The sequence below is a fragment of the Hemicordylus capensis genome, chromosome 5 (assembly GCF_027244095.1).
Source record: "Hemicordylus capensis ecotype Gifberg chromosome 5, rHemCap1.1.pri, whole genome shotgun sequence".
In the NCBI taxonomy this organism is placed as follows: domain Eukaryota; kingdom Metazoa; phylum Chordata; class Lepidosauria; order Squamata; family Cordylidae; genus Hemicordylus; species Hemicordylus capensis.
In genome coordinates, this window is record NC_069661.1 from 222,919,235 (window position 1) to 222,937,975 (window position 18,741).

Genomic DNA, 18,741 nt, shown 5'->3' on the forward strand with positions numbered 1-18,741 from the left:
CAAGGAGGAAATGTGACACCGGCAATGTGTGAGTTCCGATTTGCTATTTCTTCAAGTCCTGTCACCTTGAGCAAATAAGCGCTGATCTGCAGCACTTCGGTATAATTTTTCCACAGCCTGCAGCATTGTCCTACACTTGTCTGTCATGTCTGACCTCTAAGCATCCCTTTCACACCTCTTCTTGGCCTGTTAAACCATTACTGCTCAAACCTTTTACTTTGATTTGAAGAATAAAGACTGGAAACCCTGTAAGATTCGGCAGGGGGCTTCTCTTTCATTTTTCTTCTTCCCTCCATCCTACAGCCCCTGGAGACTCACAGTACATTTCCCATCTTCTGAGATTTCAGCGGTAATAAATGTTACAGGGAGAGGAGGGGGAACTGGACACAGTGTTGCCAGCATCTCCATGATCTACCTTCTGCCCTAAGAGTCCTAAAAGATACCACCTTTCATCCTGATCTTTGGCATTTGGAGTTAAACATTTTATATAATCTTGCATTTGGTATCCAATTTCGCACAAGCTATCTCCAGGCAAAGCCTACAGGTATCCAGTGAAAGAGGAGGCCAACATAATATAACCCTCACAGGGCTTCTTTTCCAGACCCCTGACCAATTTCCTTGTTCTCCACTGAACACATTCTAACGCATCTACATCCTTCTTACAATATGGTTCCCGGAACCAGACACAGTACTCCAGAAAATAAAGTTATGGCGTGTTTAATCATACTTATTGGTGTCTTGTCTCTCTCTTTCCCTGCTATCTACAAAATAGTACACTTCTAAAGCTGTCAACAGAGGGCACACAGAGAGTGCATTCCTCTTCTTACACCCTATGGGGGACAAGATAAAAAGAGGCTACCACTTACAGTTGTCAGTAGACAGCATGCAAAGGAAGACTCAGAAGCTATTCACACGACCAGGAGAAATCGGGCTAAGGGAGCCTAGCCCTGTTTCTCCTGGTCGTCTGCTGCCACAGGATCTGCGTGGCTCCCAGCAGCAAACCACCTAAAGTACCCCTCCCCTTAAAGGAGGTTAGCGGAGTGAATGCTCCGCTAACGCTGTTTGGTTGCTTGTGTGCTGCCGCACCACAGCTCCATGCCATGGCAACACACAAGGATACCCCCACCGGGAGTCTCTCTCAGATGCCCCGGGCGCTCACGCGGGGCATACTGGGAATCCCGAGGGGTGCACAGCCTGCGTTCCCCACCGGCTCTGTGACGGAGCTGGCAGCCATGTGGGTGGCCAATCCGGCTGCCCAGATACGAGCAGCTGATCGTCTGTGAGGATCGCGGGCTAAGCCTGCTCTCCCCGCAAGCCTGACAGAAGCTTTTCACATGAATCGTGAGAAGAGCTTCTCAGAGTAGAACTACATTGTAAAAGCTGTCAACAGACAGTGTAGTGTCTGAATACAGCCCATTTCTGTCCTTTAAATCTCAGGCTCCTTCTTAATGATTACTATTTTTTCTTGCTGTACAATCTACTTTGTTTGATACTATGGATGATATAGGAACATAGGAAGCTGCCATGTATCGAGTCAGACCATTGGTCCATCTAGCTCAGTATTGTCTACACAGACTGGCAGCAGCTTCTCCAAGATTGAGGCAGGAGAGTCTCTCAGCCCTGTCTTGGAGATGCCTGGAGGCATCTTGGAACTTGGAATTTTCTGCACGTTCCACTCTTCCCAGAGCAGTCCTATCCCGGTTACAGTGCTCACGCATGTAATCTCCCATTCAAATGCAAACCAGGGTGAAACCTGATTAGCAAATGGGACCATTCATGCTTGCTAACACAAGACTACCTCTCCTCCCTTTTTAAATTGTTTTAACAGAGTTGTTTGAAAAGAGTATGTGGGTTGGGTGGTGGGAATGAGAATGTTCCCCAATGTTTACAAGGACTGATACATTCCCACCACAATTTTCAAAGGTTCCCCAATATTCTCTCCATTTTTACATGACTACCCACTGTCATTAATAGTAGGACTTACTGTTATGCAAACAACAGTATTGTTAGGCAGCTGCTAACAATATGCAAAGGACAATATTGTTAGGCAGTTTCTGCAGACACACAAAAGTCTCAGCAAGCTATCAATCTTGGCTCTGCATGACGGGCAAGTTAGAAACATAGGTCAGCTCTCTGTGGTGGCTCAGTTGGTCCACACAGCTAAGAAGAAAGGCAGGCAGCAGCCATCTTTATTGAGGATGAAAACGTTGATTATCCCCAATATCAATCAAATTATTTGACATGTGAAGTGTGCTCTCAGTTTATTACCTTGTTATAATGGGGATTTCAAAGGTGAATAACTTGAGAAATACTCAACTGATTTCCCCCCCACATTTCTCAAATTATTTGTAATCAACAACAACAAAAGAATGGCTATCATCCTGACTAATGTAATGTATTGGTGTAAACTGCCTAAAGCCTTTTGGTTTGGGTTGTATAGAAATTTAACAAACAAATATATAAGTAAAATAAAGTTGTGCACACTGAAAAATGTTACCCATGCGCAACAGGGGAGGGGTGATTTTTGCCTATCTTTCCTTTTCTCTGTAGTACATGCTTGTCTCCAGAAAGTATGTCCATGGAGGTGGCCAGTTAGCATTCATGATCATAACCTCAAATTCATTGCAATATTTAATTATGGTGAGGAACTGTGTTCTTGGCTACATTTCTGCAATCTGGAAATTGTCATATAAAGTGTCCCTTGCCAAACGCTAGGGTTCTATTCCTGGAAACCTTCACAGTTAGCGAATTCATGGTTGGTGAGCCATAGGATTACATTATAAACAGGGGATTAGGGGAATCACAAGTGCTGAAGTAACTAAAATCCACAAAAGGGTAAAATATTCCCCTGACCCCTGAAACACGTCTCCTGACCCCCCCTGGACCCCATGAAATCACCCACTGACCCTCGGATTGACCCCGTGGCCCTGGAAATTGGCTGGAAAATGGCCAAAAGTTTTTAAAAACTTTTTGTGTTTTTTAGAATGTGAGCCCTTTGGGGACAGGGAGCCATCTTATTTATTTATTATTTCTCTGTGTAAACCGCCCTGAGCTATTTTTGGAAGGGCGGTATAGAAATCAAATTAATAATAATAATAATTATTATTATTATTTTTAATTAAAAATGGCGCCAACCGCAGATACTCAAATCGCGGTTGGCAAGGGGGGTGACAGTTTGTCAGTCGCAGATACTCAAATCTGTGACTGGCAAATCCGCGGTTGGCGAAGGACAACTGTGAAAATTTTATCTTGACTCCTGCAAGCAGAAGAAGGCTTACAGGGAGTTTGTAGAGGGTGAACTCTAATTGATTCACCTTTTCTGGTGCAATTTGACATTCATACATTATTGAAGTCAGGGATGGAAAGTGAGGAAGTTGAGTACCAAGTGAGGAAGCTGATACCAAAACATTCAGTACTGTAAAATTGCAAGCACACTTTGAAGAGCCCCAGAAGAATACATCACCTTCACTCAGTGCCTTATTCATTCCTCCCTTTATTTATCACCTGTACTTCAGTTAGCTGATCTGAAGGTTTTTTAATTATCCATATTGAGTGATTTCATCAAATATTGCGCTTTGGTACCTTCATGCATATTGTTGGCTCTGAGTGAGGAGTGGAAAAGATGCTGCTTTGGGTTAGACATGTGCCTTCCCATTCCATAGCTGATTGTAGGAAAAATCTGGTGGGCTAGCCTATGACCCCACTGATCTCTTCCAGGGTTTGAGTTATTTTACTCTGAAAACTGAAAATTGGTTGTATGAGATTCTCTGGAGGAAAAAGAAATGGAAATCAGTTAGGGTTGTCTGGGCAGAGGAAAAGAATGCTAGTCTCCATCTCATCTGGCTAGCAGGTTGAAAGACTAAGTGTCATGCTTAAAGGCTTGCTTGGGTACTCTTTCTTTTCCTGAAATGGAAGAACAGGACAGTCTGAAGGTTTCGCTTGCTGAATCTGCGTCTCTTATTCCCAAGACAGGCATTGTAGCAAGAGAAATCTGACAGGAACATGATTAGCATGTACAGTTGACTCTGGCATTCCTCTGTGTTTGTCAGTAGCACTTCTCTCAGTAATTGTGTTAGTGCTTGTTCTTTCAAGTCTAGTTTGAGTTTTTTATTTCTTATTTGTTTTATGTATAGCCTAGTTTCTGTAAATGCAGTTCTACTGGAAGTGAAGGGAAGAAGATATAGGAGATATGGTTTGAAACAGGCTAGTACAGAGAGGGCCTTACTATGCGGTTCTGCATCCTTAAAATGTCTCAGTAACTGAATACACCAGGATGAAGCTCCCCCTACTCAATAAACAAGTGTGAGTGTGTTATAGTCCTACATATTAATGTGCAATGAACCATTCCCTACTGTATCTTTCCTCTGGTATCCATCTCAATTTCTTTTGATGCTTGCCACTCTGTCTAGTCCATTGTGGTGCACAGTTGGAAGCACAGGTAACATCCTATGGAGGAGAGCTAATCTTGTGGTAAAGGTAAAGTGTGCCATTGAGTCGGTGTCAACTCTTGGCGATCACAGAGCCCCATGGTTGTCTTGGTAGACTACAGGAGGGGCTTACCATTGCCTCCTCCCACACAGTATGAGATGGTGCCTTTCAACATCTTCCTATATTGCTGCTGCCCAATATAGGTGTTTCCCATAGTCTGAGAGACATGAATTGTCCCCTTTGCTAAGCAAGATCTGCCCTGCTTTGCATTTGAATGGAAGACGCGTGGGACTAAGATATTCCCCTCAAGCTCGGGGGATGGGGCCATTGTGGGAGGCGCATCTGCCTGCTTGCATGCAGAAGGTTCCAAGTATCCTCCCTGGCATCTCCAAGATAGGGCTGAGAAAGACACCTGCCTATAACTTCACTTGGAGAAGATACTTCCAATCTGGGTAGACAGTACTAAGCTAGATGGACCAATGGTCTGACCCAGTATAAGGCAGCTTCCTATGTTCCTATCCTGGGGCAAAGCATTTTTTTCCTCAAAGGTCCTGCCGGTGGCTAGGCCAAATGACCTTCACTGAGTTCCAATCAACTGGTGGAGACCAGCACTGGTTGACATTGTCTGAATACCTGGACTCTGAGGACAGGAGGTTCTGAAGTTCTAGACATGCAAATGCAAATGCAAACCTGTTCATGGACAGGGAATCAGATGTGGTTACCAATGAATGTTATGGCTCATCTTAGATTGTTAGGGTACAGGGAAACAAACTTTTCAGGTGGTTGTTGAACTTGCCCCACTGAATACAGGAGGCCCTCTTTATTCATGGGGCTTCTGTTCCTGCCAATTAGTGTGGATATGGAAAACATGAATAAAGAAATCTTACCCCTATGGGAATCCGGGGGTTAGGTTCCTTACTCTTTTTTTAAAAATCAACAAAGCTCAAAGGGAGCAGAAATAAGGGTAGGAAAGCATAGTACCTTATTTTCCAGGCCTCTAGGAATGCCCACCCAAATCCTTTTATTTTTTATTTAATTTTTTTAAACAAAAAAGGCATCACAAAATGACTCTGTCTTTCAATGGCATCTGGAAATGACATCAGAAGTCTTTTACGGCCACTCAGGAATAGCGGATAGGCAAAAATTGCCTTTATTTCATGCCGCAGATAAAGAAATTTGGTCTCTAAGACCTATCCACAGATAAATGAAATCATGATCTGCACAACCACAGATAGCAAGGGTCTCCTGTAGTCATAACCATGTTATACTTAATTTCCCTTCCCTGTTCACTGCTGCTTCTCCCATCTTCCTTCCAATCCATGCTAGTAGTTAGGTTTATTCTCTTCCTATTCGATTAAGACTCTTTCCACGTTTTGATTCTCTTACTTTATCCATTAAGTAAGGAAGTGTGTGTGGTGTTTTTTTAAGAGAAGCCACAGAAAAACCAGCCAAAGAAAACAGCTCAGCCCAGTGAGAGAAGTGCATTTGGTGGGCCAATGTTGGGACACAGAGGGGAAGATTAAATGGGAGGTGCCCCTGTTTTTTGGACTGCTGCAATATTTTATAATAGGTCTTATTTCTACTACTACAAGTATTTATATACCGCTTTTCAACATTAGTTCTCAAAGTGGTTTACATAGATATTAAAACAATAGATAAAAGGACTCACAATCTAAAAAGAAATATGGACACCAGCAACAACCACTGGAATGCTGTCTGGTGGTTTAATGGGGACAATTGCTCTCCCCCCCCCCGAGAATAATCACTTTAAAAGGTACCTCTTTGCTCAGTTAGCTGGTGTTAGCACATGGCTTGTTTTACATAGATGGGTTGTTCTAGTTTATTACTCCTGCCGCACTAACAGTTAAATTTTTGTCTTTTGCCTCTGATCTCTAACTTCTTTTGTTGCACTCTCCATCAAAGAGAGCAGACCTTGAAACTTCACATTAGCATTGCTTTTCTTGCTTTTCTTGTTCCTCATGGCTTGCTTCTCCTAAAACAATGAATGCTGGTATTTTGTACTGGTAAAAATACCAGCATGTTTCTACTCAGCATGTTTCTGAGTAGCTGGGGGAGAGAGGTGTTTTTATAGATTGATTGATTGATTGATTGATTGATTGGAGAATAAAAAGTATTCTGAGCCATTAAAAAGTGCCTTTCTTTTGAGGGGGTCTAACAACAGGGAATGAGGTACTTGTTTGGGAGGAGGCTCCGTGCCCCCCAGGTGCTGCCTATGCATGGTTCTGTATTAACTGATAAAAGCACTCAGTTTACACATATTTTAATTATGCCAAGATGTTAGTAATTGATGGAGGATTCTATTATTTGGTCCTGAAATCACTTACTTTAAAACTGTCATTTGAACTGCTTTTGAGATTGCTCTTTCAGGATTACAGATAACTTCTTTTTTTCTTATGCTTAAATGTGCCAAATAAAATTAATTGAGCTGACAAGATTTGTTGGCAAAGCTTGCATCATCCTAGTTAAGCTGTTGAGTAGCTTACAGCAAAATACAAAATTCTCCTGTTTAGATATATTCCACCCTCCCTTAATTCCTGTTACTGCTGTATTTTCTGAAGATGCTGCTTATCATGGGAACTGATACTTACTGCATAAAAGGCACAGAATTCCCGAATATTCTGTAACTGGGTCATTGTCTCATGCAGTGTCAAAGTAACAAGGTGACTTGTTTTCTGAAGGAAAAACAAATTGCACAAATAAAGAGACTGCCTGTATTCTTCACTGAAGTAGTGCCTGTTGTTCCATGGCTGGCCTGTTAGAATTGAAACTGTGCAGAGGTTTCTCTGTAAAGGCGTTCTCAATATACTGAGAAACCCAATATATTCTGAGCATGACACCTTGTAATACACAGTGCTTTGACTGATACGGTTAAATTGATTTTTAATGCCAAAATTTATTTACACATAGTGGGATCCTGCTTTGTGTAGAAGATGAAGCAGAAGAAATGTGAAATTAGGGTGATCTCTACATATGACATGTGGCTCATTCAGCATGTTCCCAAATGAGTGAGTGATGCATCCAAAGTTAGGAACTGGCAGCAAGAAGGCCTGGCTAGTAATGGCAGAGGCATCATCTTGTAGGCATCATCCTTAAGATCTGGATGCTCTTGAGCATGCTCAGGAGCATCCATCACCCCCGGGGTGCCTTGGAGTTGATGTTCAGTGCCTTGCAGTGCAATTCATCGGAGGCAGCTCAGCTTATCACCAGACAGACCAGCTGGGCCAAGTTGAAATTATGTTCCTGAGCATGCTCAAAAGTATTTCAGTGTTTGGATTTAACTTGGCCAACCTGTCAGGGACAGTCAGCCAGGTCTCCCTCCCATTTTCTCCCTCCCTCCACTCTGCAAAAGTAAATTAATAGTTTCTGCTTGCAGGGGGAAGTAGTAGAAAGAGGAGTCCTTTGTCTTTTGGGTATGGCGATCATTCTTTGTGAATACACACACAACTCCTTGAGGTTTTCAAAGCATTTGCAAGGAATGATCACAAAGCTGGGTTGGTTTTTGAGGCGACCAAGTGGCTGTTCCCTGTGCAACACTTGATATTACACAGTGGAGGAGATTTCGATTGGTTCTTGACTAAAAGGTTATTTGTAAGAATAGTGACTGGGCTGACCATCAGGGGGCAGGCGAGTCAGCAGCAAAACACCCATCCAGGCATGGCTTCTGGCTAAGGGTTTTAGGGGGGGTGAGACAAAGCAGAGCTTTGCATGAAGCAAAGTGAGATTTCAAGACTTTTGTAGAGCAGCTGCCCAGGCGGAAGAGTTGCTAATACTAGGGATCTAAGCCAGAGGCAGCAAACGTTTAAGGCCAGGATAGCCCCTGTTGCCTTGTCAGAGTCGCTTCTGCTGCTGCAGCATACCTTCTAGCAAAAAGCTGCATGGTGCTGCAGAGCTGCAACAATCAGTCTAGTCATTACTCTACCTATGCACTCCTCTGGTGGCTAAGAGACCTGAGTCCTGTTGCCAGATCTCAGTCAGAGCCCACTGGAGCCTTGCATCAACCAGGGAAAAATGACGATGAATTGCTTAACTCCTATTTCTGGCATTAAAATGAATTGGAATTGGCAAAGCTTTCTAATTTGTTGCTGGCTTAGGTAACTCAGACAAATTCAGCACTATGAACATGCTCCAAGGGGCCGGTTGGCCTAGAGCACTCTCATAATAAGTTCAAAGTGCTCTTCTGAAAAAGGCATCTGGTTTCAAGACACTGATTGACCTGCCTAAAAGAGTGATCAGAAGACACTCTCAGCCACACATTGACACAGTTAAGAGAGCAAAGGAATTAGAAGCTGTTTGAAGGTGACTCTTCTAATTCACGGCAGGTTCCTGCAACTTACTCTGCTTGTACATGAATCCTCCAATATTGCTAGCCAATACTGTCTTTCTTCTAAAGCCTAGAGACATGGTATCGAACATTAAAAAGAAAAAAGAACCTGAAAGGAGAAAAGGGTAAATATATTAATACACCAACAAAATCTGTGACCATCTGTTTGAGATCACAAACATGATCTCAAAGTATACAAGTGCATGGAAAAGGTTAGTCAGAAAATAATAAAGATAATAGCATCAGGTCAATGTCATGCATATGCATAATTCCCACAGTATGGTGATTATGATAAATCACTGAGAATTCAAGAGGAAGCTGATCATCTCATCCACATTGCTCATCGTCTGATTCCTGGGTTATTACCTTTGCATAATGTACCATAGCTCATGTGATGATTCTACAATTTTTACTATATGAAGGGTGCAACTTCCTAGTGATCTGCTAGTATAGGACCTATGAACAGGTGTTTACTGGAATGCCCTTGGAAGTTACTTTATAATGTGCTGGACCATTGGTTCATCTTGCTCAGTACTGCAAACACTAACAAGCAGCAGATCTCAGGGTTTTCCCAGGCATCTAAAGATGTTGGGATTTGAACCTGGGACCATATGCATGCAAAGCAAGCACTCTGTTATTGAGCTATGCCCCTTTCTGTGAACCAAATGTCCTGCTGACCCAGAATGAAATGCAGCACAATCCTATACAAGTTTATTCAAAAGTAAGTGCTACTGCATCCAGTGCAGGGGCGTAACTATCATAGGGCAAGGGGAGACCGTTATCTGGGGGCCCACTGCCTTGGGGAGCCCCCCAGAGGCAAATCACATGACTGACTCCCCTAGCCGTGCACCCGCCCAGGCTTCCTTCAGTTGTATTCATCCTCCAAAATTGAGGTGAGTGTTAAGACCTGGAGCTACCAGAACAGCATGTCTTTCTCTAGTACCATTAAATGACTTGCGTCATCTACAATTTACAAAACCTTTTCAAAAATAATTTAGGATGATGTTCTATTGTGGCACATAGGATATCTCTCTATATAAATTTTACTATGCTTTTTGTTACCACTATTCAGCCTCATTTAAGATTTCTTTACTTCATGAGCTAAGCTTCAGTGGGGGGGGTACATTTTAAAATCTTGTCTCTGGGCCCACTCCAACCTTGCTACGCCCCTGATCCAGTGGAATGTATTCTCTAGTAAGTGTGTTTAAGATTGAAGTCTTGGAGTTTGTCAATCTGAATACAAACACCCAAGCTTCTGTTTGAGTCCTTAGAATCCTACCTAAGACTATTTGACTCAATACTTGTGAAGTGGAGAGTAGGGAAGCTCATGGTTAATTCTTCCCTCTGTTCTATCCAGTCTTTGGATTCAGAACCCTATCACAAGGGAAAATACACACACACAAAGTTCTACTGAGTATGCAGTTATTACACGGACTTATCAGTTCTTATCATCATGAGTTACATTTAAAAACCAGAACTCTCCCTGTTAAAATATCCCATTAGTGTCAGAAATAGTAGGCTACAAAGAGGGCCAGTACTAGGACAGGCTCTGAACTGGGTCCCTGTTCCCCAAGCTTATCGGGCAGAGGGTAGGCAGCAGCAGCTCCTCCCTCTCAAACCCTGGGAGGATGAGAAGATGAGCTGCTGCAACTTCCAACTCTTTTGGCAACTTCAGCTGTCACTACTCTTCTTCTTACCCTCCAAGGGTGGAAGGAGCAGGAGTTGCTGCTGAAGGACTCAGTGGCTGCTCCTTCCCACTTCCCAAGATTTCAGCAGCATCTCCCCATTAACCTTTGGAGGGGTACCGTAGGCACTTGCGTCATCATGGAGCCTGGGGGATGCTCCCATTGGCCAATAAGAGATTTGCGGCGGCAGCAGCTCAACCAACTGGTGCCACCATAAAAGAGTTGGGTGGATGAGGCCTGTATCTGGCCTGGCCTTACCCATGACAGTGACCCAGGTTTCACTGCAGTTTAATTCATATATTGTGGGCCCTGTCAGAAAATGAAGACATCGGATTTGTTGGGCTGAGAAAGTAGGCTCGTCAGTTTGATGCAGTTGTCTTTGCTTCAGGATAATGATTGAAATCAACCAAAGGCTCATCCTCTTAGACAAATACAGAAGGGCAGTAGATTCACAAAGACTCCGTACAGGTTTCCCTTAGAACAGCCACAGTGGCCAGTGATCAGGGATTATGGAAGATGAAGTCCAACAGCAACTGGAGAGCTGAAGTTGCAGCTCTGCCCTAGATGATTTGGCACAAATTGATAGTTTTTTTAAAAAACCTATTTGGAGGATCAACGTCAGCTGAGAAGAGCCACAACAACAAAACAAAAAGCACCTGTAGGATTTATTCCGTGTTTTGATTATTATCGTGCTTAATGAATATTTTAACTGGACTGCGTGGAAGAGACATTTCTTGCCAGAATCCTGATAAGACTGATCCGATTACTTAGGATTCTGGTAAGAAAGTGTTTCTTCCAGGCAGCCCAATAAAAATATTGGTTGAGAATGATATTAATCAAAGCACATTGGAATAAATCCTATATATGCTGCAGCTGCTTTTTGTTTCATGGTTACAAATTGATAGTCACCTGATTTCCAGGGGAAGTTAACTTTTTTGCCAAAAAAAAAAAAAAAGTGTGTGTGTGTGTGTGTGTGTGTGTGGCGGGGTGGTGGTTACTATGTCCACATCCTGAACTGACTTGTCTCATTTCAGGGCAATTCGTCTGGGAATCAAACCTATAATTTGAATAATAGACTCAGATCAGAATTTGGGTGATGAGAAGTAGCTCTCCCAATAAGCTACAGTTGCCCATCTAAAATCTAGCAATCAGATGAGGCTTTTGGAATAATCTAAAATGTGACTGGTCCAAAAAAAAAATTAAAGTACAGTATAGGAGAGAAACATTTAGTTACTGGAACATTGGCTGTTCTGAAATTAGAGGCACTTTTCTTTTATTTCTTTACAGCTTTTGCCAAGTGCAAGACTTGTTTTCTTGATTGCATAGTTGGGTCCAATTTTTGTTCTCTAATACTAAATTGCGTTACTAAATGTAATTACTAAATCACATTACTTTTGTCCTCATTTCTCCATATGAGATTGTTGGGAGAAATTATTTTCCAGCCCTATAAAAACATAGCTAGAAATGGCTGAGGGAAAGCCCTAAATTTCTTTCTAAGTCGCCAAATACTGCATTGTTTGATGAAGATAAGGATAAATTAAAGTGAGCTTTCAAGGACACTTATTTAAATATGTCTGTGTGTGCGCATTGTGTGTGTTACTTATTAATAAATTTCTGCTCTTATCACTTGAGCTGGTGTAACTAATGCTGACTCACTCGCTGTTCAGTGACTTAATTTCATAGATTTCCTGAGATCTTCTCCTTTCAGCTTTTGGACAATTGCTTATTTGTAAAATGCCAGGATTTAATAGCATAAGAGTAGCTTTGCCAAATCTGACCCAAGGTCCACCTAGTCCAGCATTGTATTTGCAGTGGTGGCCAGAAACTGGTTTTCAGAAGGCATACTGCCTCTGAACTGAAAGTTCTATTTAGCTATTATTATGGAGCTCTTATCCATGTCCATCCTTCATGTCAAAATGTGGACCTTTATATTGCTGCTGCATGTGAGTTCAACTGATAATACATGCAGAGGCAGAGTTCGTGCACACAGAGATAATGCACATAGATAGAAGTTGCACTGAGATCTAACCCAGGCCATTTTTACTTTCATTTTCCAAGCTCAAACTACAGTACTTTCATTTTGGAAATCTCTTTCTTTAGCTGTATGATGATGGTGTCTTTTGCCCTGCTTCCTAAAACTGCAATGGGAAGATCTGCTGCTTTGTCCTTAATGGACAGCATGGTCATGGTGCAGTGATGATCTGTCCTTGGAGCCAAAATAGAATCCAGATGAGAAGCAGGCCCTGTTAGAGTACAAAGTGAAATGCCTGTAGTCAAGCCTTTTGGCCCTTTCCTGACTTTATATGTCTGAAGAAACTTTGGACACCAGTGATAACTTTTAATGAGGGAGGATGGAGCTGTTGAGAAAAATGGAATTATCCATGCACAAGTATCCCAGATGGAAATATATACATGTAACAGGTCTGATTACTGTGCACATGCACTTTGCAAAAGCTACAATTTAGAGAGAAGTATCTGCCTTTTTGACCTTAGTTATATTCTGCAGAGTACAATTCATAGGGTTATACCTCAAGACCAAGTTGTAGGATGTGTCAAAATTGGAGTTTGTCAGTGGAACATTGCTTAAGCAAAAAATGAGCAAGGTCTTTAAGATTGGCACTCATCATTTATGGCATTACTTAAGAAGCCAAGATTGGCTATTATATCCTAAGAGTAAGGCTCTGGTCTCCAAGTATGATTCCACTTGTCTCTTTCAATCAGCTCCCTAAAATTGACTTCCTCCTCTTTTCCATATTCATCGTAAGAACCGGTATTTTTTACCCTAATTTAAAACCCTTTGGGTTTCCACAACACAAAGAAGTGCCGTGCAAACGATTTATTCTGGCTCCCCAGAAAAAGCATTAACACCAGTTATTTTCCTTTCATTCAAAATCCAAGGCAGTCTATAATGGGAATATGACTTTGGTTTAATGGCATATTTAATTTTCAAGGCTCTACAAGCAGACCACTCTGATAATAATTCAGCAAACTGCAAGGCTAGAAAGTTAGTTTGTATCTGGCCAAGGGTAGGCTGAGTGTTTTAGTTCAAAAAACTCATATTCTGTTCTTCCTTTTAGGAATTCAGTTGTGTTTCCAACTGTAAAATCAACTTGAATTTTACTACTACTACTACTACGGATATAATTTTAGATAATGACTCAGGCTTATGGGTGTAATTGATGAGGGCGGACAAGGTCATTTTGAGTGTTAGAGACTAAGAGAGAAAGAGAGAGCAAGCAAAGGCCTCTTCAGTTATAACTGGAGCCAGTGGGAGAAGGTTTACGCCTGGTAAATTTTCATTTGCCCTGTTCACCTACCTCTGCTAGTAGTTGTCATAGAAACATAGGAAGCTGCCATATACTGAGTCAGACCATTGGTCCAGCTAGCTCAGCATTGTCTTCACAGACTGGCAGCAGCTTCTCCAAGGTTGCAGGCAGGAATCTCTCTCAGCCCTATCTTGGAGATGCCAGGGCGGGAACTTGGAACCTAGATGGTCTTCCCAGAGCAGCTCCATCCCCTAAGAAGAATTACTTGTAGTGCTCACACTTCTAGTCTCCCTTTCATATGCAACCAGGGTGGACCCTGCTTAGCTAAGGGGTCAAGTCATGCTTGCTACCACAAGACCAGCTCATCGTAGTTATTGTCATCTGTTGGGGATGTAGCCATAGCTCAGTGGCTGAACACCTGTTTTGCATACAAAAGATCCCAAATTCAATTCCTGGTATCTCCAGCTAGGGCTGGGAAAGATCCATGTCTGAAATACAGCCACTGAGCATGTGCAGAACTGAGCTACATGGACCAGTGATCTGACTGTGTGTTCAACCTGTTCTACTGTCTGCATCCTAATATCCCAGCAGCTATCGCTGGACATCCTTGAGTTCACATTTTTTAATTTCTTTTTTATTGTTGAATTTATATACTGCCTTTCATTAAAAACAATCTCATGCATCTCTCTAGTCAATACGGGTCTTTTGTTCAAATTCATGTGTTACCATTGTGGCTTAGTTGCTGCTGAAAATACACTGATGGTGGGAACTTCCTCACCGTTTTGCTGACCCATGTAGGAAGGTGTAGTGGTGTACATGGAACCACCACGGTGCAGTTTGACGTCAGGGGGTGTCTTCCTTTAAGGGGGGAGGAGGGTGCACTTACCCCCCCCCTCCGCCAGTTTCCCCCCGCCGGTGCTGCATTTTAAGGAAACTTCCCTGCCGCCCCTTCCCCCGTTCCTGGACGGAAGTGGCCGGAAGCAGCGAATGTGTGTGCACCTGCCGCACATGTTGCACAGACGTCATGTACATTACGCGTGGGAAGTGCGTGTGTCTGTGTGACGTGTGAGGCGCACACCGCACGCACACATGGGCAGTTGCTGCTTCCGGCCACTTCTGTTCAGGAATGGGGGAAGGGGCGGCAGGGAGGTATGCTGGCGCCCCAAGAAGTTTCCTAAAAACGGAGCACCGGCAGGGGGAAATTTGCAGGAGAGGTAAATGCACCCTCCCCTGCCCTTAAAAGAAGACACACACACACACACACACCCCGGTGTCGAACCATCGAGCCGCCATCTGTGCAAACCGGTTTGGAGGCCTTTTGAATTGCCTTCAAACCGGTTTGTGCACACCACTAGGCAGGTGGTGCAGATCTTCGCAGACGTAAATGGAGGCCAACCATGTGGAAGTGGTTATTGGCAGCAGTTCTGCTGTGGTAACTTTTGAATTTGGGTTTTAAGTTGCATGAAGTGTGAGTGTTGAAGAGGGGAGAATGTTACGAAGTAGAAAAGATCCTGTATTTGGATCTTCCTTTGATTGAAAATATGAGGTCATTCACATAGTCAAAAACTGTGTTCTGCCTGGCTTTGGGAGCCATGTGTGCTCCCAATTTTTGGTTGCGTGGAAGCAAAGTAAGAGGAAAACCTGGGTAGAAGTGATTGTGTGGAAGCACGGTAGGAGGAAAATCTACCCAAGTTTTCTCCTGCCTTGCTTCCACACAACCCCACAACCAAGAATTGGCAGCACACACAGCTCCCAAACCCAGGTAGAACACAGTTTTTGATTGTGTGAATCACCTCTTCGACTGTCTCCAGCTATTTGTGGTTTCTGCTTCTGTTTGGCTCTGGGGATATTCCAGACCTTGTGCAGCCTGTGGTGGGATTACCTTTTGGAATAAACCCCTCCCATTATCTCTGCCAATGGTTCTATGCTGTTCAAGAGTGGTTTCTCTAAGTTGCTACTTTGCTCATCCTGAACTGCACCTCTTGGGATTTCAATGACCAACATTAGGAAGAAAGTTGGGGAAACCTGTTATTTACAAGAAATGCTGTATTATTAAAAGGTTGTCTTTTCCCTCCTTCCTTCTCTCTTCCCTGTCCCTTCTGTCTATTAGTCTGAAGTGTCCTGGATACCCAACAAACACTATTCTGGGATTTATGGGCTGATGAAGCTGGTTCTGACAAAGACCCTTCCTGCCAACCTTGAACGAGTCATTGTACTTGACACAGACATTACCTTTGCTACAGACATTGCTGAACTATGGGCTGTCTTTCACAAGTTCAAAGGTATTGTAATGTCTTTCTTTTTTCTCTCCATCCTTTTTGTTAACCATTCAGGTGTATAGAAGTTCTTTGTGGATTGGGGTGACATGTTCTCTGCCTACTGATCTATTCTTTTCATAGAACAACAGTCTACTCAGTATTCATTTGCTGCTTGCAGTGAAATTAGAAAACCATCTGCAGGCTCTTTCTGGATGTAATACTGTGTTGCAGCGTGGTGAAGAACAGGACAGGTTGCAGTATGTGTATGAGGGGTGGGGCTATTGCCCTACCATAGGAACAAGTCCAGGATCCTCTTGGGATGAGAGAAATAGCGGAGAAAGAAGTCTGGAACTGTATTGGCTGGTACTTAGGTTGAAGCCAAGACATCAGTAGTAGAACGGGAATGGCAACCTCAAGCCAGAATGGAGCCTGTGCCTCTGAGATATAAACCAACTAGGGGTCTTGTTGAACAGGTAGGGATGCTGTTGGTATCTGCTGTGGCCTTGTATAACAGAAGTTAGTAGCAGAAAGTGAGTTCAGCAAAACCTAATTAGGAGTGTTGCCATCTAATGAGCTCACTGAGCATATGAAATTGCAGGTGTAGAAGAGAATGCTATTTCAGACTTCACCTTGATGTTTGTAGCAAAAAAAATTAAAAGTTGTATCTAATGCATTCTTTCAGAATGGAATAGGTTAGGAACTTGCTATGGCTAGTGTAGCTAGGAAGGTTATATTTATTTGAATTGATTTACTACTTGCTGCTACTGTTAACAAGCTGATGAAGACACCTGCAAGTACTGGATGTATGTGAGTTCAAGTTTCCCATCCTTGCATCGGTTTTGTTGCGTATTAGGAAGTTATTCCACATTTTTACCAAAGCAAATATGTTTTTCAAGTAGTTGCATAAAACTGAATTAGCAAAACTAATTTTAAAACTGTGAAGCAGGTTATCTTTTTTTTTTTTAATGCGGGGGGGGGGTTAGTACCAAGCTGTTCCTTTCATCTCCTTTTCCTCTCAGCTTTTTAAATATTCACATACTGTTTGCTTTGCTTCAGTACAATTTCTTTTCTTACAATGCCTGGCACTCAATAAATTTGATTCAGTAATAGAGGTGTGAATTCTCTCTACCCTTGGATTATCATCTGAAATCTACTTTTAGTTATTTTTTTAAAGTTTATTTTCTCCTTTCCCTCGATTTCTCATTAAGAGGCCTCACAACAACTTTAAAAATACCTCTTTGGGTATTTTTATACCCAGTATTAAAAACACACTACTTGAAATGGTACTTAACACAAGGGTAGTACTGTCATTAGAAGACAGTCCTTCCTCTTTAGGGGCCCAAGTGCATATGCTACTCTGTCTTAAGGGCAGTTTTGAAATCATTGACTTTTTAACTAGAATTGTGCAAGAACCCAATTGCTGGATCAGATTGCCTGGCAAAAACATTATCCAGTTGGATATTGTTTCAGTGAACAAAAGATTGTTCATAGCAGGACACAAAGGGAGGGATTATAGCTGTCTTCTGAGATGCTAAGAAGCAACATTCTTACTCACCCTGTCCAAATTTACGTGGGAGACCCAAACTCTTGTCTTTTAGGTTCTTGCAAATTGTCCAGAATAAGCTAACCACTAATTATGATTTGAGTTAGGAGCAATTCATGTTTTGCTCAAGAGTGTCAATCATGGAACTAAAGATAGCCTCAACAGTCAGCTACACTTAAGCCCTCTGAGTTGGTAGGTTTCCTAATTCTTAAGCCATACTAAAAATGTGTTCATACAGTGCCAGTCAATGGGCATGTGCTTGAGCCCTGCTACATAAGAGCATAAGAACAGAGCTACATAAGAGCATAAGAACAGCCCTGCTAGATCAGGCCCAGATATCTAGTCCAGCGTCCTGTTTCGCACAGTGGCCCACCAGATGCCTCTGGAAGCCACAGACAGGAGTTGAGGGCGTGCCCTCTCACCCGCCATTTCTCCCCTGCAACTGGTACTCAGAGGCATCCTGCGTTTGAGGCTGGAGGTGGCCCACAGCCCTCCGACTAGTAGCCATTGATGGACCTCTCCTCCATGAAGTTATCCAAACCCCTCTTAAAGCCATTCAGGTTGTTGGCTGTCACTACGTCCTATGGCAGAGAGTTCCACAAGTGGATCACGCGTTGTGTGAAAAAGTACTTCCGTTTGTTGGTCCTAGACCTTCTGGCAATCAATTTCATGGAGTGACCCCTGGTTCTAGTGTTGTGTGAGAGGGAAAAGAATTTCTCTCTCTCCACTTTCTCCAAACCATGCATGATTTTATAGACTTCTATCAGGTCTCCCCGCAGTCGTCTTTTTTCTAAACTAAAAAGCCCCAGGTGTTGTAGTCTTGCCTCATAAGGAAGGTGCTTTAGGCCCCTGATCATCTTGGTTGCCCTCTTCTGCGTCCTTCTCCTGGAACTCTACCACTTCAGGGAGCAGGTGGGGAATATTTAAATATGAATTTGTTTGTTTGTTTGTTTGTTTGTTTGTTTGTTTGTTTGTTTGTTTGTTTGTTTGCTTGCTTGTTTGTTTGTTATGAAAGGTAGCATATTGGAGATATTGCTAGATTCCTAAAACCCTTTTGTCCAAAAAAACCCCTTAACTTTCCGGGTACAGGGAATAATTGATACTGGAGAATATTCAAATATTCTCCTGTACAATTAACATGTGCAGGTTCAGACTATGCACTTGATAATCATATCATAAAAGCCCTATTTGTGCATTCACAATCCGGGTACAATGGCTG

General features: G+C 42.6%; 1 protein-coding gene across 1 annotated transcript in view; it reads left to right on the forward strand.

Moving 5' to 3' along the window:
- Positions 1-18,741, forward strand: part of LARGE1 (LARGE xylosyl- and glucuronyltransferase 1) — a 366,765-nt gene that overhangs the window by 142,006 nt on the left and 206,018 nt on the right. The window contains exon 5 of the mRNA XM_053253740.1: positions 15,832-16,003. Within this exon, the coding sequence (XP_053109715.1) occupies positions 15,832-16,003 (172 nt within the window). The remainder of the gene's footprint in view (positions 1-15,831; positions 16,004-18,741) is intronic.